The 21506-nt window shown below is 41.1% G+C and overlaps 1 protein-coding gene across 3 annotated transcripts in view; it reads left to right on the top strand.

Moving 5' to 3' along the window:
• CHRNA2 (cholinergic receptor nicotinic alpha 2 subunit) overlaps positions 1 to 20499 on the top strand; it is a 145753-nt gene extending 125254 nt beyond the window's left edge. For all 3 annotated transcript variants that reach the window (XM_069728442.1, XM_069728443.1, XM_069728444.1), the window contains 3 exons: positions 7534 to 7643; positions 18072 to 19110; positions 20215 to 20499. In XM_069728442.1, coding sequence (XP_069584543.1) covers positions 7534 to 7643; positions 18072 to 19110; positions 20215 to 20340 — 1275 coding nt within the window. In that variant the 3' untranslated portion in view covers positions 20341 to 20499. The remainder of the gene's footprint in view (positions 1 to 7533; positions 7644 to 18071; positions 19111 to 20214) is intronic.
• The last annotated feature ends 1007 nt before the right edge of the window (positions 20500 to 21506 follow it).

Raw genomic sequence — 21506 nt, 5'->3', positions numbered from 1 at the left:
GTTGTATGCCACAAGATTGCTCTCCATGAAGAAATATTGGACAACATCTTTATCTCAGTTATGGAACAAAGAAATCCGAAGCTGTAGTCGGGAGCCTAAGAGCTCAGCCTTACTGCAGTAGCCAGGAACCTAAGAAATCAGCCCTACTGCAGTAGCCAGGAACCTAAGAAATCAGCCTTACTGCTGTAGCCGGGAACCTAATAGCTCCACCTTACTGCTGTAGCTGGGAACCTAAGGGCTCAGTCTTACTGCAGTAGCCAGGAACCTAAGAGATCAGCCTTACTGCAGTAGCCAGGAACCTAAGAGCTCAGCCTTACTGCAGTAGCCAGGAACCTAAAGGTACCGTCACACTTAGCGACGCTGCAGCGATACCGACAACGATCCGGATCGCTGCAGCGTCGCTGTTTGGTCGCTGGAGAGCTGTCACACAGACCGCTCTCCAGCGACCAACGATGCCGGTAACCAGGGTAAACATCGGGTAACTAAGCGCAGGGCCGCGCTTAGTAACCCGATGTTTACCCTGGTTACCATCCTAAAGTAAAAAAAAAACAAACGCTACATACTTACCTACAGCCGTCTGTCCTCCAGCGTTGTGCTCTGCTCTCCTCCTGCACTGACTGTGAGCACAGCGGCCGGAAAGCAGAGCGGTGACGTCACCGCTCTGCTTTCCGGCTGACCGACGCTCACAGCCAGTACAGGAGGAGAGCAGAGCACAGCGCTGGAGGACAGACGGCTGTAGGTAAGTATGTAGTGTTTGTTTTTTTTTTTTCTTTAGGATGGTAACCAGGGTAAACATCGGGTTACTAAGCGCGGCCCTGCGCTTAGTTACCCGATGTTTACCCTGGTTACCAGTGAAGACATCGCTGGATCGGTGTCACACACGCCGATTCAGCGATGTCTACGGGGAGTCCAGCGACGAAATAAAGTTCTGGACTTTCTTCCCCGACCAGCGACAGCACAGCAGGGGCCTGATCGCTGCTGCCTGTCACACTGGACGATATCGCTAGCGATGACGCTGCAATGTCACGGATCGCTAGCGATATCGTCTAGTGTGACAGTACCTTAAGAGCTCAGCCTTACTGCAGTAGCCAGGAACCTAAGAGCTCAGCCTTACTGCAGTAGCCAGGAACCAAAGAGCTCAGCCTTACTGCTGTAGCTTTGAACCTAAGAGCTCAGCCTTATTGCAGTAGCCGGGAGCGCAAGAGCTCAGCCTTACTGCAGTAGCCAGGAACCTAAGAGCTCAGCCTTACTGCAGTAGCCAGGAACCTAAGAGCTCAGCCTTACTGCAGTAGCCAGGAACCTAAGAGCTCAGCCTTACTGCAGTAGCCAGGAACCTAAGAGCTCAGCCTTACTGCAGTAGCCAGGAACCTAAGAGCTCAGCCTTACTGCAGTAGCCAGGAACCTAAGAGCTCAGCCTTACTGCTGTAGCCAGGAACCTAATAGCTCCACCTTACTGCTGTAGCTGGGAACTTAACGGCTCAGTCTTACTGCAGTAGCCGGGAGCCTAAGAGCTCAGCCTTACTGCCGTAGCCAGAAACTTAAGAGCTCAGCCTTACTGCAGTAGCCAGGAACCTAAGAGCTCAGTTTTACTGCTGTAGCCTGGGACCTAAGAGCTCAGTTTTACTGCTGTAGCCTGGGACCTAAGAGGTCAGCCTTACAGCTGTAGCCTTAGACCTAAGAGCTCAGCCTTACTGCTGTGGCCAGAAACCTAAGAGCTCAGCCTTAGTGCTGTGGCCAAGAACCTAAGAGCTCAGCCTTACTGCTGTAACCTTAGACCTAAGAGCTCAGCCTTTCTGCTCTGGCCAGAAACCTAAGAGCTCAGCCTTAGTGCTGTGGCCAGGAACCTAAGAGCTCAGCCTTAGTGCTGTGGCCAAGAACCTAAGAGCTCAGCCTTACTGCTGTAACCTTAGACCTAAGAGCTCAGCCTTTCTGCTCTGGCCAGAAACCTAAGAGCTCAGCCTTAGTGCTGTGGCCAGGAACCTAAGAGCTCAGCCTTACTGCTGTGGCCAGGAACCTAAGAGCTCAGCCTTACTCATGAGCAGATCCAAGCCTTTAACAAGATGATTCAGTTCACTTTGGGTTATGAGGTTTGGTTCAGTTAAGGTTGCTGACAGAAAGTGTGGGGCGCGAGAGGACGATGCTTCATGACACCAAGTGTCCTCTTCTTCTCCCTCACCTAACTCTACTGTAAAGGTTTCTGGTGCTTTTGGAAGCGGCAGTTCTTCTGTATGTGGTACTGGGCGTATTGCAGATCGAATGAGTGGATGCTATAAAGTTCACTTCTTCCTTGAAACTCCTTTACTAATGGGGGGCACCATGCAGACAGGGCAATTGGTAGTGTGACAGATTGTCTCTCTCCAGATCATTGGGACTGCAAAAGGCACAGAATGCCGCTTTATTAATGCCAGAACGAGGCAGGTCTGAAAAACATGCAGAAACTTGTCAATATGCTAAGAAATCCTAAATCTGTATACCTTCCACAGAGAGGATTTATAGAAGTATGTGATGCAGGGGTAATTAAGATTACGTCATTGGAGCTGACTTGGTGTTTTTTTGATTAGTCGCCCTAAGATGATAAAATACTGAAGACTCAAAAGACTAAAGAAATGATGTTATAGATGAGCTACTAATGATGAGCAAATAATAAAGTCACAATTTTTCTATAAGCCTGCATGAAAGACAAGTAATTACAACCTCCATTGGGTCTTGAAAATTCGAGCCAATCAGCAAATTTAAGCCTCGTATTAATTTTCAGCACCACAAAATTAATTGGCTATAGAATGGTGTCATCAGAATTATTCCCTGACGTTCCTTAAATGATTAGCGATTGATTAAATTAAGTATATTTTTCGAATATTTTCATGAGTTGGGCCGTTCACCTGACAACAGCTAGTGGTGATCGTGCAGTAAAATGCTGGACTGGCCGGTACTCATATCGACCACGTCGTACCCTCGACTCGAGTAACAAGTATAATGGAAGTCAACGGAAGCATTTTTCTGTAAGACCCTATCAGGAGGATTGGGTGGCAGGAAAACTGCTGAAATGGATGGAAACAGCACTCAAATGGAATAGGAACAACATAGGGACTCTGAAAATCACAAAGCCTATGTGGACAATGCAAGAAGTACCAAAAATTAGAAGGAAGAGGGACTCCGATACACCCTGTATTAGACAAAAATGAGGGCTCATACACATTCTGTTATCATTGTTAGGTAGTGGGACTCCTAAACTCATAAAGCCTATGCACTAAGTGCAAGGGCTGCATGAAATTAGAAGGAAGTTTTGCAATACACTCTGGAAGACACAGAGGAGAGCCTCGGAAAACATTCTTCACAAATTTTTAAGGAGTGGGATGCCTAGACTGTCAAAGCCTATGCAATAAGTGCCAGGTCTGAAAAAACATTTGCTTCTGGGCAGTATATATACACTGTATATATATATGTCTTATCGACGCCTCCAAATTACTAACTTGTGGGCTTGATGTCATCGGACAATACAAAGGTGATATCAACCCCACAAATGTGAATGGAGCGCCCCCAGACGCAGGGCCGCGGGTTACTCGGTAGCGGTCCTCTCTGTCTCGGTTCTAGGGTTGTCACGGTGGCTGGACCCGGTCCGTGACCCTGCTAAGGGGCGTCCAATGAAAGGAGTGATGAAAGTCGGCTAAGGTTTCGTGACGCCACCTGTGGTATTCGGTCAGGGTGACCGACGCTGCTCGGGGTCCGCTGGGGTGATGGAATGGCAGCTAGATGGTATGCCTTCCCACAGGTGAAGTATATCCCCAGGGCTTCCCAGTAGTGTAGGTGGCGATGGTGCGAGGCGCAGTCAATAACGAGGACACAGGGTTGCAGTCTCTTTACCTTTTACTGAAGGCTTCGGGATCCTCAATCCAGAGCACTGTCGACAGGGCTGTCTGAGACCGGCCGGTCCGAAGGCACATCCAGAGTTCCCTTTGTAGGTGGAAACACCACTAGCGCCTGTGTGTTGTAGTTCTTCCCTGCTGAGCATTCGGGATAGTCCTCACAACTTCTGTTCTCGTTCTTTCTCTTTCTCTCTCTCTCTCCGTCCCCCAAGTTTATCTGGATAGGACGCACCCGTTTGACGGGAAGGCTCGGAGCTCTTCTGGGACCCTAGAGACGCCCCTCTCCACGCTTGCCCCCTATGTCTGCTTAGGTGATATATGGTAGACAGCCAACCTATAATTAACTGTCCTGCGGTATTTGAAGTAAGGCGTAGAGTCAGTTACTTCCTCGGGGTTCCGGTCACCGGCTACGCGCCTCAGTAGGAAGTTGCCGTTCTCGGGGCACGACTCCTACTGGCTCTCCTTTGTGCTTGATCTCGTTTCTCACTTTCCACAATATCCTTCTCTTCTTGTCCTTTCTTAGGATACCGCCGCAAGGTAGTGCAGGCGCGGTTCCGTTGCTTTCTATTCGTTCTGCTAGGCCCCTGTCAGGAACCACCCCCCCCGACAGGTCCTCCCTGGACTCTCCCCAGGCTGCGTTCTGTCCTAACTTCCTATCTGACCCCTAGTTTTACAAGTGTGAGGAGTGGCCTAATACATAGTGCCTTTTGCTCCTCCTAGTGGCCGGAGTGTGAAGTGTAATGGGTGACTGTGATACCTGGTCAGGTGAACTCCTTTAGTGCAATCAGACATAACATCACCGTCCTTAGCGGCAGAGCGACATTACTGCAACGACCAGGTCTCTGGGGCGCTGCATGAACCCCACTTGCCACCGCTACAGGGCAAGTGGGAAGAGTCGGGCAAAGCACCAGAATTGATGCATCTAATAGATGGGCCTTTTCTGGGGTGGCTGCGGGCTGATGTTTTTAGGCTGGGAGGGGGTCAATATCCAAGGCCCCTTACCAGCCTGAGAATAGCAGCCCCCAGCTGTCTGATTTAGCTTGACTGGTTGTGAAAATTGGGGGGGAACCCATGCATTTTTTTAAATTATTTATTTAAATAAATAAAAAAATACAGTGTGGGGACTCCTCTATTCTTGATAACCAGCCTTGATGAAGCTTACAGCTGAGGGTTGCAGCTCACAGCTGTCAGTTGTGCCTGGCTGGTTATCAAAAATACAGGGGAACCCCATGTTTTTTGGGGGGAGGGATGGATGTTATCCCTGTGTCATCAGTGTGCATGTGACGTTTTGTGACCCGTGCTGCTACCGTAAACACTGATGTTTGAAATAGCCCTTAGTGAACTTGGTCATTTACCGAACTTTGGCGGGAGGTGAGCTGTGACATCACCTATTGTTAATGGTGGTTCCTGTGTTATTTACTGTATATAGAGGTGTTATCCGTCATTGTACAGGAGGAGGAGGTGAGCTGTGACATCACCTATTGTTAATGGTGGTTCCTGTGTTATTTAGAGTATATAGAGGTGTTATCAGTCATTGTACAGGAGGAGGAGGAGGTGAGCTTTGACATCACATATTGTGTTATGAAAAAAAAACACTCACGTAAATATTGAATATCTACATACAGTGGGGCAAAAAAGTATTTAGTCAGTCAGCAATAGTGCAAGTTCCACCACTTAAAAAGATGAGAGGCGTCTGTAATTTACATCATAGGTAGACCTCAACTATGGGAGACAAACTGAGAAAAAAAAATCCAGAAAATCACATTGTCTGTTTTATTAACAATTTATTTGCATATTATGGTGGAAAATAAGTATTTGGTCAGAAACAAAATTTCATCTCAATACTTTGTAATATATCTTTTGTTGGCAATGACAGAGGTCAAACGTTTTCTGTAAGTCTTCACAAGGTTGCCACACACTGTTGTTGGTATGTTGGCCCATTCCTCCATGCAGATCTCCTCTAGAGCAGTGATGTTTTTGGCTTTTCACTTGGCAACACGGACTTTCAACTCCCTCCAAAGGTTTCTATAGGGTTGAGATCTGGAGACTGACTAGGCCACTCCAGGACCTTGAAATGCTTCTAACGAAGCCACTCCTTCGTTGCCCTGGCGGTGTGCTTTGGATTATTGTCATGTTGAAAGACCCAGCCACATTTCATCTTCAATGCCCTTGCTGATGGAAGGAGGTTTGCACTCAAAATCTCACGATACATGGCCCCATTCATTCTTTCATGTACCCGGATCAGTCGTCCTGGCCCCTTTGCAGAGAAACAGCCCCAAAGCATGATGTTTCCACCACCATGCTTTACAGTAGGTATGGTGTTTTGATGGATGCAACTCAGTATTCTTTTTCCTCCAAACACGACAAGTTGTGTTTCTACCAAACAGTTCCAGTTTGGTTTCATCAGACCATAGGACATTCTCCCAAAACTCCTCTGGATCATCCAAATGCTCTCTAGCAAACTTCAGACGGGCCCGGACATGTACTGGCTTAAGCAGTGGGACACGTCTGGCACTGCAGGATCTGAGTCCATGGTGGCGTAGTGTGTTACTTATGGTAGGCCTTGTTACATTGGTCCCAGCTCTCTGCAGTTCATTCACTAGGTCCCCCCGCGTGGTTCTGGGATTTTTGTTCACCGTTCTTGTGATCATTCTGACCCCACGGGGTGGGATTTTGCATGGAGCCCCAGATCGAGGGAGATTATCAGTGGTCTTGTATGTCTTCCATTTTCTAATTATTGCTCCCACTGTTGATTTCTTCCCTCCAAGCTGGTTGGCTATTGCAGATTCAGTCTTCCCAGCCTGGTGCAGGGCTACAATTTTGTTTCTGGTGTCCTTTGACAGCTCTTTGGTCTTCACCATAGTGGAGTTTGGAGTCAGACTGTTTGAGGGTGTGCACAGGTGTCTTTTTATACTGATAACAAGTTTAAACAGGTGCCATTACTACAGGTAATGAGTGGAGGAAAGAGGAGACTCTTAAAGAAGAAGTTACAGGTCTGTGAGAGACAGAAATCTTGATTGTTTGTTTCTGACCAAATACTTATTTTCCACCATAATATGCAAATAAAATGATAAAAAAACAGACAATGTGATTTTCTGGATTTTTTTTTCTCAGTTTGTCTCCCATAGTTGAGGTCTACCTATGATGTAAATTACAGACGCCTCTCATCTTTTTAAGTGGTGGAACTTGCACTATTGCTGACTGACTAAATACTTTTTTGCCCCACTGTACATGTAACACACAAATTTGATTTAATTAATTGTTTATTTTCTAACAGCACATTCTGACTAACAGATAATTTGGCCTTTCAATCACTCCAGAGATATGATCAATGCTTCCATTACTGAGGAGGAAGTATATATGTTCTGTATGTCTCTGTATAACCAGATGTTGGTCTCCCTATTAGATATTATGACAAGAATCCCTGATATATCGCAGTGTCTAATTGAGATTGGTTTATTCTATTTCTGACCCTTAATTCAATGATGAGCATTTTAGACTTTCAACTGAACAAGAAAGTAGAAGATAAATCTTTTCTATATGTTCATGTCTTTTTTTATTTTTTAATGTATGTGAGTACACAGTACACTGCCCCGGCAAACTTCTCCCGACAACTTTTCGGATGGTCAGAGAAGGTGACTTATGTTTCTAACCTGTGATCTTTTCATAGGAATGGAACGACTACAAACTGCGCTGGAACCCAGCAGACTACGATAACGTCACCTCCATACGAGTCCCATCTGAGATGATCTGGATCCCGGATATTGTCCTGTACAACAAGTAAGTACAGGGGCATAATAACTACAAGCTTCTGTGCCAGCATTCAGTGACATGTAACACTGCCCTCCCTTATTATGCACTATTTATATTACTGATGTGTCCCATGTGGAAGAGAACCCTGGATCCTCTGTAGTTGTGCCCCCGAGTAAACACCTCCACAAGTACAGAGCTGAAGATTGCCAATGTTGCCATACTGACAAAGAATGGTGCTCGCTACAAGGGCATAACTTTTCACAGATCCCAGTGCCACACCCACAAGCCATGAGAAATGGTGAATAAGGGTCCAAAGTGACAGATACAGACACAAAACATATTTTAAAAGTGAGCACCATTATAATAATATCCTATTCCAACCACTGGTGAAGATTTTGGTGACTCGGAATATTCATAACTTGGCTGTCTTAATAGGAGGCTAGGAGTTTGCTCCTCGGGGGTGGGGCTACAGTTTTGTTTGTGTGCACAGGTATTGGTTTTGGAGTATCTTTTCAATATTGATATATTAAGTTATGATGTAACTCTGCGACCTTTGATAGATTATCTCTTTTTCGTATACATTTGACCTTTTTTGGAAAAATTTGGGGAGTTGGGTCATCCACGAAGTTTCACCTCTGGTACATTTTAATAGCAGATCCGACTCTTAAAAATACCTTTTTGTTCCCCTACTAGAAACTCTACTATGTGGTGAAGCGGACACCGGGCTCTGACTTTTACCCAGTTGGTCATGTGTTATGTGGTCAGCCATTTTTAAGAGTTTCTGTTGCAGGAAAAAAAAAATATCAGGGGTTTCTGAAGTCAGACCCACTTGGTCCCACTGCCTGGACCAGACTTTTGGGTCATACTCAGGGATATTGCTATGCCTATGACATGAGTCGTGTTGATGGGTGTTGAAGGCCCTAAGATGATGTCAGTTTGCCCTTTTTCTCATATAGTCCAGCCCTCTCCACTCCCATGAGGAGCCATGCATCAGTGTTTATTCTTTCAGCCCATTACATACCATACCTGGAGACTTTGCTGCATTTTTTGGGGGTTTGCAGAGTAATTAGCTGCCTTCATCTATCAAAAGTCAATTTAATTTAGTGACTTAATGAGTCCAGATCACAGGGAGGGAGCAGCCGTGAAGCCTGTCAATTCCATTCAGTGCCTGTGTTTTGCATAACAAAGCAATTATCCTGCCAGGCCGGCTCGCCATACAGCCAGCAGATGTAACAATCCATCATGGCATATTTGTGCTGCTGCGAGGGTGCGGATAGCTGGGGTATCACAGACTGCAGCCTGGGAAATGCCTATTACCTGGCAGTGTGTTATTCGGAGGGACGCACTGCCTTATTGTCTGCCACCCTACCCTCTCCATTGTTATTCTGCAGTCCCTTTTTCTAGATGAATCAATACTCTTCTTCTATTTGGAAATTGAAAGTTATTCAGATTCACAAATATGCAATAATAGGCAGGTAGGAGGGGGCACATACTTTTCTTAATATTGTACACTATGCTATTTTGCACTCAGAGGTGTGATTTTTAAGCTACTGGATGTTAAGACACCACTGGGACCCCTACACGTGTCCTCTCTCCCCTCCCTGAAGGTACTTACCTTCCCTCCATGTCTGTCTGCTCACAAAACCTGCACCAGGTATGCAAGTCTCCTGCGAGCAGGCTAAAAGCGCACACTCCCTGACTCTTAAAGGGCCAGCACATGTGCTGCTAAAGGCGTCCCCAGCCATTAGCTGGGAGAAATCTTTTTTAAGGCACCCTCCCCTATTGGGAGGTGCCTTAGCAACTTTAGTTAGTCTATTTGTTTCTTGCTACTTAGTTGTAAGGTCCCCGTACTCCTGATCCGGTCTACTCTGTCCTTATCTGTACCTGTCCCAGTCCACTCTGCTATACCCAGTGCCTGTGCCTAGTCCCGATCCTGATCCGTCTGGCCTGTACCTTTGCTGTTTACCTGCCCAGTCTGAACTTGCAACTGTATAACTGCAAATGTGATCCCGAGCTTTGGCTGTCCCGTGTTCCTGTTCCAGTCCTGCTTGTGCTGTACTATCCCGCTAATCAGTTACTGGCCAGTCCTGCTTCCCGGTGCCCCATGTTGGTCAGCTGCAACGTCTGTCCTGGAGGGACATCTGGAGTTCACCTAGAGCCAAGTCTATCCCCACCATTGGGGACTCTAGCGAGGAGTCAGGTACATGCTTAGTTATGACCCTCCAGACTCTCCCCGGACCGTGGCACAGTGGTTCCACAACCACGTACATAACACTGGATCCCTACGAAAAAATTGTATCAGCGTCCCACACATTTAGAATACTGATGTATGTTGCTTCTCCTAGAGCACCACATCCCATCTATTGCCGCAACCTCCTATATTTTTTCCAACAATTATATTTTTCCCAAGATTGTCAGATAAAATGGACCAGAACATGCTCCAAATGGGCCATTTGTAGACCCACATGGGTGGATTAATTATGAGGACCCTCCCCAAACGACCAGGGTCTGGCTACAATTGCAGCATCTTGTGCCAAACTTTCCAAAAGTCTTGTTTTTAATGTGAATTTCATAAAAAATTACCCCAAAGGGTTGGACTTATGCCCTTGTGGTAATTTTTAGAGGTTCTGCAGGTCTTATATCGGTTGTCCGGAATTGTAATTTTAGAAAAGGTCATCGATATCTGATCCTTGGTGGTCTGACACAGATCAGCTACTACTCACTTTAATAGGAACTTGGGTGCACTACCCAGGGACTGAGATGACCCTTTCAAAAGAACATTTTGGGCAAAAGTGATAGTCTGTATGTGTATGGTTAGTGTAGATCCTCAGGGGCGGGACGTGAGCATGCCCCACCTCTGAGGTCCTGTAATAGGAATACCATAGAAAAATGTGGAAGATTTGGCCATAAAACAAAATTTTGGTTATGATTTTCATTCATATTGCTCTTAGCTGAGTGAACCCCAATTCATTCTGTTCTCTTGGTTGAGCATTAGGAAATTTACCACTAATCCAGTCTAGCAGTATGCTAATTTTTATTTATTACTTTTTCCTGTTATTTTTTAATATTTTTCTCCCTCCTCCATCAAAAGGCACAAGGCATCTAGTCCTAGGTATACAATCTGAAGCCTCAGCATTCCTCCACCATAGGTATTAACGAGGCATCATTATAATATCCTCTCCCGGTGGCTGCAGTAATAGAATATGACCCATGCTACATGGAAATTGATTTTTCTTTCTATGTTATTTCAATCTAAGAGAAATCTTTGCCTCTCGAAGCAAATTGGTTAATTTTTGGAAAACCTCATTTTGTTCCTTCCGATTCAACTGTGATTTATAAATCAGGATCCCGTGCTGCTTAAAATAAGTGGCCAAGAATAGTCTATGAATAAGGAATGATGTCCTGAGACGGATCCTGACAACTGGAGAAATATATTTGGGAGCAAATTATTCATTGTAAAGCAAAGAGCAAATAATACACAAACAACTGTACTAATACACAAATGTCCAAAACAGATAATCAACGGTAACATCTTCATAGGCTTGGAACTCCCATCATTGTTTGACTGATTTATTACAAGAAATACAAGACTGTAAATTATTACAGGAAATTCAAAGAAGTTGACCTAACAAATGTGTGAAATAATAATTATATCATTGTACTTAGGGGGCAGTATTATAGTAGTTATATTCTTGTACATTGGGCAGTATTATAGTAGTTATATTCTTGTACATAGGGTCAGTATTACAGTAGTTATATTCTTGTACATAGGGGCAGTATTATAGTAGTTATATTCTTGTACATTGGGCAGTATTATAGTAGTTATATTCTTGTACATAGGGGCAGTATTATAGTAGTTATATTCTTGTACATAGGGGCAGTATTATAGTAGTTATATTCTTGTACATAGGAGCAGTATTATAGTAGTTATATTCTTGTACATAGGGGCAGTATTATAGTAGTTATATTCTTGTACATAGGAGCAGTATTATAGTAGTTATATTCTTGTACATAGGGTCAGTATTATAGTAGTTATATTCTTGTACATAGAGGCAGTATTATAGTAGTTATATTCTTGTACATAGGGGCAGTATTATCGTAGTTATATTCTTGTACATTGGGCAGTATTATAGTAGTTATATTCTTGTACATAGGGTCAGTATTACAGTAGTTATATTCTTGTACATAGGGGCAGTATTATAGTAGTTATATTCTTGTACATGGGGGCAGTATTATAGTAGTTATATTCTTGTACATAGGGGCAGTATTATAGTAGTTATATTCTTGTACATAGGAGCAGTATTATAGTAGTTATATTCTTGTACATAGGAGCAGTATTATAGTAGTTATATTCTTGTACATTGGGCAGTATTATAGTAGTTATATTCTTGTACATAGGGGCAGTATTATAGTAGTTATATTCTTGTACATAGGGGCAGTATTATAGTAGTTATATTCTTGTACATAGGAGCAGTATTATAGTAGTTATATTCTTGTACATAGGGGCAGTATTATAGTAGTTATATTCTTGTACATAGGAGCAGTATTATAGTAGTTATATTCTTGTACATAGGGTCAGTATTATAGTAGTTATATTCTTGTACATAGAGGCAGTATTATAGTAGTTATATTCTTGTACATAGGGGCAGTATTATCGTAGTTATATTCTTGTACATTGGGCAGTATTATAGTAGTTATATTCTTGTACATAGGGTCAGTATTACAGTAGTTATATTCTTGTACATAGGGGCAGTATTATAGTAGTTATATTCTTGTACATGGGGGCAGTATTATAGTAGTTATATTCTTGTACATAGGGGCAGTATTATAGTAGTTATATTCTTGTACATAGGGGCAGTATTATAGTAGTTATATTCTTGTACATAGGGTCAGTATTATAGTAGTTATATTCTTGTACATAGAGGCAGTATTATAGTAGTTATATTCTTGTACATAGGAGCAGTATTATAGTAGTTATATTCTTGTACATTGGGCAGTATTATAGTAGTTATATTCTTGTACATAGGAGCAGTATTATAGTAGTTATATTCTTGTACATAGGGTCAGTATTATAGTAGTTATATTCTTGTACATAGAGGCAGTATTATAGTAGTTATATTCTTGTACATAGGAGCAGTATTATAGTAGTTATATTCTTGTACATTGGGCAGTATTATAGTAGTTATATTCTTGTACATAGAGGCAGTATTATAGTAGTTATATTCTTGTACATAGGAGCAGTATTATAGTAGTTATATTCTTGCACATAGGAGCAGTATTATAGTAGTTATATTCTTGTACATAGGGTCAGTATTACAGTAGTTATATTCTTGTACATAGGGGCAGTATTATAGTAGTTATATTCTTGTACATTGGGCAGTATTATAGTAGTTATATTCTTGTACATAGGGGCAGTATTATAGTAGTTATATTCTTGTACATAGGGGCAGTATTATAGTAGTTATATTCTTGTACATAGGAGCAGTATTATAGTAGTTATATTCTTGCACATAGGAGCAGTATTATAGTAGTTATATTCTTGTACATAGGGTCAGTATTACAGTAGTTATATTCTTGTACATAGGGGCAGTATTATAGTAGTTATATTCTTGTACATTGGGCAGTATTATAGTAGTTATATTCTTGTACATAGGGGCAGTATTATAGTAGTTATATTCTTGTACATAAGAGCAGTATTATAGTAGTTATATTCTTGTACATAGGGGCAGTATTATAGAAGTTATATTCTTGCACATAGGGAGCAGTATTATAGTAGTTATATTCTTGTACATAGGGGCAGTATTATAGTAGTTATATTCTTGTACATAGGGGCAGTATTATAGTAGTTATATTCTTGCACATAGGGAGCAGTATTATAGTAGTTATATTCTTATACATAGGAGCAGTATTATAGTAGTTATATTCTTGTACATAGGGGCAGTATTATAGTAGTTATATTCTTGCACATAGGGAGCAGTATTATAGTAGTTATATTCTTGTACATAGGGGCAGTATTATAGTAGTTATATTCTTGTACATAGGGGCAGTATTATAGTAGTTATATTCTTGCACATAGGGAGCAGTATTATAGTAGTTATATTCTTGTACATAGGGGCAGTATTATAGTAGTTATATTCTTGTACATAGGGGCAGTATTATAGTAGTTATATTCTTGTACATAGAGGCAGTATTATAGTAGTTATATTCTTGTACATAGGAGCAGTATTATAGTAGTTATATTCTTGTACATAGGGGCAGTATTATAGTAGTTATATTCTTGTACATAGGGGCAGTATTATAGTAGTTATATTCTTGTACATGGGGGCAGTATTATAGTAGTTATATTCTTGTACATAGGGGCAGTATTATAGTAGTTATATTCTTGTACATAGGGGCAGTATTATAGTAGTTATATTCTTGTACATAGGAGCAGTATTATAGTAGTTTTATTCTTGTACATAGGGTCAGTATTATAGTAGTTATATTCTTGTACATAGAGGCAGTATTATAGTAGTTCTATTCTTGTACATAGGGGCAGTATTATCGTAGTTATATTCTTGTACATAGGAGCAGTATTATAGCAGTTATATTCTTGTACATAGGAGCAGTATTATAGTAGTTATATTCTTGTACATAGGAGCAGTATTATAGTAGTTATATTCTTGTACATAGGGGCAGTATTATAGTAGTTATATTATTCTACATAGGGACAGTATTATAGTAGTTATATTCTTGTACATAGGGGCAGTATTATAGTAGTTATATTCTTGTACATAGGAGCAGTATTATAGTAGTTATATTATTCTACATAGGGACAGTATTATAGTAGTTATATTCTTGTACATAGGAGCAGTATTATAGTAGTTATATTCTTGTACATAGGAGCAGTATTATAGTAGTTATATTATTCTACATAGGGACAGTATTATAGTAGTTATATTCTTGTACATAGGGGCAGTATTATAGTAGTTATATTCTTGTACATAGGAGCAGTATTATAGTAGTTATATTCTTGTACATAGGAGCAGTATTATAGTAGTTATATTATTCTACATAGGGACAGTATTATAGTAGTTATATTCTTGTACATAGGGGCAGTATTATAGTAGTTATATTCTTGTACATAGGGGCAGTATTATAGTAGTTATATTCTTGTACATAGGAGCAGTATTAGAGGAGTTATATTCTTGTACATAGAGGCAGTATTATAGTAGTTACTAGCTATTGAGCCCCTTCTACGCCCGGGTGGCGAGCATTTATATTGGTATATGGTCTCCATCCTGGTATGTGCTGCTCCATCCTGCGCCCTCATTCTGACCTGTGCTGCTCCCATCCTGCACCCCCGTTTTGTCATGTGCTGCTCCCATCCTGCGCCTCCATTCTGTCATTTGCTGCTCCCATCCTGCACCCCCATTCTGTCATGTGCTGCCCTATTCTGTCATGTGCTGCTCCCATCCTGCGTCACCGTTCTTTAATTTGCTGCTCCCATCCATATGCCCCATACGCTGCTCCATAAGATGCTCCGTAATATATGTCCCGTATCAGGTGGCGTAAGTAACAAATAGCTGTGGCATGAAGTGCCACAGCCTCATGCCACAGCAATTTGTTACTTACGCCACCTGATTCCTTTCCGCCGCCGTTTGCTTGGTCCTGCAGCTGGCGGAATTGGCACCTGCGCAGTCCACGCTTTCCGGCGCCATTTTCTTGAAGACACACCTGCAGTGTGTCCCCCTGCTCCCGACCCCTGCTCCCGGCAGTCCACGCCTTCCGGCGCCATTTTTTTTTCCCCTGACACTCTATAATGTAACGCTAGGAGCGTCGCACCTGCGCAGTCTATAAAGGCTTCGGACAGAGTGACGCTCCCAGCGTTATATTATAGATATTCTTGTACATAGGGCAGTATTATAGTAGTTATATTCTTGTACATAGGAGTAGTATAATAGTAGTTATATTCTTGTACATAGGGGCAGTATTATAGTAGTTATATTCTTGTACATAGGGGCAGTATTATAGTAGTTATATTCTTGTACATAGGAGCAGTATTATAGTAGTTATATTCTTGTACATAGGAGCAGTATTATAGTAGTTATATTCTTGTACATAGGGGCAGTATTATAGTAGTTATATTCTTGTACATAGGGGCAGTATTATAGTAGTTATATTCTTGTACATAGGGGCAGTATTATAGTAGTTATATTCTTGTACATAGAGGCAGTATTATAGTAGTTATATTCTTGTACATAGGAGTAGTATTATAGTAGTTATATTCTTGTACATAGGGGCAGTATTATAGTAGTTATATTCTTGTACATAGTAGCAGTATTATAGTAGTTATATTCTTGTACATAGGAGTAGTATAATAGTAGTTATATTCTTGTACATAGGGGCAGTATTATAGTAGTTATATTCTTGTACATAGGGGCAGTATTATAGTAGTTATATTCTTGTACATAGGAGTAGTATTATAGTAGTTATATTCTTGTACATAGGAGTAGTATTATAGTAGTTATATTCTTGTACATAGGGGCAGTATTATAGTAGTTATATTCTTGTACATAGTAGCAGTATTATAGTAGTTATATTCTTGTACATAGGAGCAGTATCATAGTAGCTATATTCTTGTACATGGGGGCAGTATTATAGTAGTTATATTCTTGTACATAGGGGCAGTATTATAGAAGTTATATTCTTGTACATAGGAGCAGTATTATAGTAGTTATATTCTTGTACATAGGGGGAGTATTATAGTAATATTCTTGTACATAGGGGCAGTATTATAGAAGTTATATTCTTGTACATAGGGGCAGTATTATAGTAGTTATATTCTTGTACATAGGAGCAGTATTATAGTAGTTATATTCTTGTACATAGGGGCAGTATTATAGTAGTTACATTCTTGTACATAGGGGCAGTATTATAGTAGTTATATTCTAGTACATATGGGGCAGTATTATAGTAGTTATATTCTTGTACATAGGAGCAGTATTATAGTAGTTATATTCTTGTACATAGGAGCAGTATTATAGTGGTTATATTCTTGTACATAGGGGCAGTATTATAGTAGTTATATTCTTGTACATAGGAGCAGTATCATAGTAGCTATATTCTTGTACATGGGGGCAGTATTATAGTAGTTATATTCTTGTACATAGAAGCAGTATTATAGTAGCTATATTCTTGTACATAGGGGCAGTATTATAGTAGTTATATTCTTGTACATAGGAGCAGTATTATAGTAGCTATATTCTTGTACATAGGGGCAGTATTATAGTAGCTATATTCTTGTACATTGGAGCAGTATTATATTAGTTATATTCCTGTACATAGGAGCAGTATTATAGAAGTTATATTCTTGTACATAGGAGCAGTATTATAGTAGTTATATTCTTGTACATAGGGGGAGTATTATAGTAATATTCTTGTACATAGGGGCAGTATTATAGTAGTTATATTTTTGTACATAGAGGCAGTATTATAGTAGTTATATTCTTGTACATAGGGGCAGTATTATAGTAGTTATATTCTTGTACATAGGGGCAGTATTATAGTAGTTATATTTTTGTACATAGGGGCAGTATTATAGTAGCTATATTCTTGTACATAGGAGCAGTATTATAGTAGCTATATTCTTGTACATAGGGGGAAGAATTATAGTAGTTATATTCTTGTACATAGGAGCAATATTATAGTAGTTATATTCTTGTACCTAGGGGCAGTATTATAGTAGTTATATTCTTGTACATAGGAGCAGTATTATAGTAGTTATATTCTTGTACATAGGGGGCAGTATTATAATAGTTATATTCTTGTACATAGGGGGCAGTATTATAGTAGCTATATTCTCGTACATAGGGGGAAGTATTATAGTAGTTATATTCTTGTACATAGGGGCAGTATTATAGTAGTTATATTCTTGTACATATGTGCAGTATTATAATAGTTATATTCTTGTATATATGGGCAGTATTATAATAGCTATTTTCTCGTACATAGGGGGAAGTATTATATTAGTTATATTCTTCTACATACAGGCAGTATTATAGTTGCTATATTCTCGTACATAGGGGGAAGTATTATAGTAGCTATATTCTTGTACATAGGAGCAATATTATAGTAGTTATAGTCTTGTACATTATTATTATTATTATTTATTATTATAGCGCCATTTATTCCATGGCGCTTTACTTGTGAGGAGGGGTATACATAATAAAACAGGAGCAGTGCTATGCCTAATGTACATGTACTATAGATATTTATATAATGTTATAATAAAATATTTCTTTAAGTTTAGATTATATCAGTTCTATAAGACCTAAACATTCACACAGCAGCTGTCACTTTGTAGCTGATATAACTGTAATGACTCAGCATGGGGGCGACGTTGAGGACAGCAGAGGGGGAAACTTGCAAACCCGAAATTTTCATTAATTGATATTTCTTTTTCTTTTCCATCAGTGCAGATGGGGAATTTGCCATAACCCACATGACTAAGGCTCACCTCTTTCACAACGGGATGGTAAAGTGGGTTCCTCCTGCCATCTATAAGAGCTCTTGCAGCATCGATGTGACCTTCTTCCCTTTTGACCAGCAGAACTGCAAGATGAAATTTGGTTCATGGACCTATGACAAAGCCAATATCGACTTGGAGAGCATGGAGCGAAACGTGGACCTGAAGGACTACTGGGAGAGCGGGGAGTGGGCCATCGTCAATGCTGTTGGGACATACAATTCTAAAAAATATGATTGCTGCACCGAGATCTATCCCGACATCACCTATTACTTTATCATACGGAGGTTGCCCTTGTTCTACACCATAAATTTGATCATCCCATGTCTTCTGATCTCCTGCCTTACTGTCTTGGTCTTCTATCTGCCATCGGATTGTGGGGAGAAGATCACTTTGTGTATCTCAGTACTTTTATCTCTCACCGTCTTCCTCTTGCTGATTACGGAGATCATCCCTTCCACCTCCTTGGTGATCCCATTGATCGGGGAGTATCTGCTCTTCACCATGATCTTCGTCACTCTCTCCATAGTCATCACGGTGTTTGTGTTGAATGTCCACCACCGGTCGCCTAGTACTCACAAGATGCCCCTCTGGGTGCGTTCGGTCTTTTTGGATCACATACCCAGGTGGCTGTTTATGAAGAGGCCGCCAGCTCCCGTAGAGGAGATTTTCAGTCAATACGACCCTCCAGAGCTTAAACTCAGTACATCCAAATATTGGATGGAGACAGATGTGGACGAGAAGTGGGGGGAATCGGAGGCTGAGATGCCACCTTGCCATGTGCATCATATCTCCAGCCACAACCACAGCCTTCAGTATCGATATGACTATAACCATCTAGTGCCTGGGGGGCAGTGCCAGACCCCTCGTCAGAGCAAAGTGGAAAATTTGGAACCTAATTTTTTGCTCTCTCCAAGTATTTTAAAAGCTTTGGAAGGAGTACATTATATAGCGGATCACCTGCGGGCTGAGGACGCTGACTTTTCTGTAAGTAGGACTCCCTTTCTTTCTTAGCTTTGGTAGATCCAGGATATTAACTTTTGTATCCAAAGATGGGTTCTAGATGCTTAGCCCAACAACTACTCTGTGCCACCACTGATATTTTTTATCAGTGTTTTACCATTACCCGGAGACCAAATATGACATGGCTGTTGTCAGTGATCTGGCCACTATTGATTTGAAGCTTGTAGGCAGGTCTCACAGTTATGAGAAAATATGTATATTTTTCCCCAATTAGTGCTGAAGTTGAAGATCTATCTCCCATCAATATCAGATCTAGATAAACCCCAATATTCATAACTTTCCCCTAGCGCCCCACTGTTTAGTCACAGGTGTAACATTTTCCCTGAAAGGAATCATAGTTTCCTTTCACCTCAGGATGTCTTTCCTGGAGACAAAGGAGACTTTTCCACTTTTCTATCTATGCATAAATTCATGTCCCTTTTGTTATCTGGACCTCAGAAAAGATCTGTTCTGTCTAATTACCTGTACTCTGTACGGAGTTTTGTCTTTAAAAGGAACTTTAATGATTAACTATTCATATCTTAATTGGTTTCTTCAACCCCTGGCTCTACTTCCCTATATCCTCTGGACAATTCTATTTCTAAGAGACTTCGAATGTAAGTTCTTTTTCCTACTGCGTAGTCCTGGGTGAAGAAAGAAAAGGTGGCACTCACCATCCCCTTAAAAGCCCTTTACTCTATGTCCTGTTGACCGGTCCCGTTGAAGCGCAAGAGGCACGAAACGGCCATTGTCCATCGAGTGTCCACACTGTTCTCTCACTGTCATGTTTTAAGGACTTTTTAAAGGGACGATGAGTGGCCCCTTTTCTTTCTTCACCCAGGATTATGGTTTACGAATTGTTTGTCTGGTGTGCATTAGAGATCCCTTCATACTGGTGTTGTTATGAGGCGAGGTTGGTGACAGCGGAGAAAGACTTGGTGCCGTTTTTTTCTTTCTTGGTCTTTTACCTGCAATTCTGTGTGTGAGAATAAGAGGCAGAGGGGCGAGTGCCCCCCTCTCTAGAGTGTCGTTATCCATTTTAATATTTTCTATGACGTAGGTTAATAATATTTCTCTCTTTTTTTTTAGGTAAAAGAAGACTGGAAATACGTAGCGATGGTGATCGACCGGATCTTCCTGTGGATGTTCATTATTGTATGCTTGTTAGGGACAATAGGATTATTCCTCCCTCCTTTCCTGGCTGGGATGATATAGGATTTTAGCCTCAGGGAGAAGGTGGACTCGGCTTTTCACATCTCAGGCTTCTGGATTGGTGGACTCTGGATATACGGGACTTCCGGTAGAATGAGAAAACCGCCACTAATAATGGACGCTCGCTCATGAATACTTAATAAATGGTTGCGATAAATAACAGTTCCGCTCTTCCTTCTTTTATTTTTGATGGGAGGTGAAACAATTGCAAGGAATGCATGAACATTTTTCCTTACGGAGGATAGTGTTACCTTCATATTTTATACCACCTGCACCGCTATGTTATTTATGCCAAGAACTTCCAGGATTTGGCAAAATTAAAAAAAATAAGTGTTTTTTTTTCCTTCCCAAACAGCGCCACATTTGTCCTTCAGGTTGCGTTTGGTATTGCAACTCAACATCAGTGAAGTGAACACGGCAGAGCTGAATCATAGGACAGCAGTAATTTGGGGGGGTCTGATTTCTGGAAATCCCACCAGTTATCCTTAGGAGGGAAGGTGGCGTTCCAATACCCTGTGCCTGCATTCCATCATTCTTAGTAGAGGAAAGCGGGCTGCACAATGGGGGGAATAGTAGTTTATAAAAGCAAAAAAAATAGAAGTATTTTGTAATGAAATTCCAATTTTACTGATGATTAGCTACAAAGGCTGAGCAGAGAGTATCACAGATGAAGAGATTAGATGCACAGCTCAGCAGACTGTACCATCGATGACCGGCAATGTGGCTGTCACTGTGATAGAAACAATGTAACTGGCAGGTTATGTTCCCACGTTGCGTTTTTGCTGTTTTTTTATGCAAATTTTAAGCTGCGCTTTACAGCACTAGCAGAAGCTATGAGATTTCAGAAATCTCATGCACACAGTTTTTTTTTTGTGACTGATTTGCAAAACTGCTGTGTTTTTGCAAACTGCAGCAGTCTCTTCTTTCAGCGTTTTAGCAGCATTTTTTTCACCCATAAAAAGCAATGGGTAAGAGAAAAAATGCAGGTATTGATGCAAAAACCTTAAGGAAGTTGCATCATGATTTTTGGGGGGCACTAAACTTTATCAGCTTGCACAAGAATCATAGAATCCTAGAATGTTCCACATCAAATTTCTTCCACTACTGGCGCCCTGAAACCCTTGCACTCGGGATCCCCACTAATCCGTCATACTCAGTCCTGCTTAGGC

Source organism: Ranitomeya imitator, chromosome 5 (genome assembly GCF_032444005.1).
Source record: "Ranitomeya imitator isolate aRanImi1 chromosome 5, aRanImi1.pri, whole genome shotgun sequence".
In the NCBI taxonomy this organism is placed as follows: domain Eukaryota; kingdom Metazoa; phylum Chordata; class Amphibia; order Anura; family Dendrobatidae; genus Ranitomeya; species Ranitomeya imitator.
Note: the sequence above shows the minus strand (reverse complement) of the source record. Positions and strands in the feature narration are given on the sequence as shown.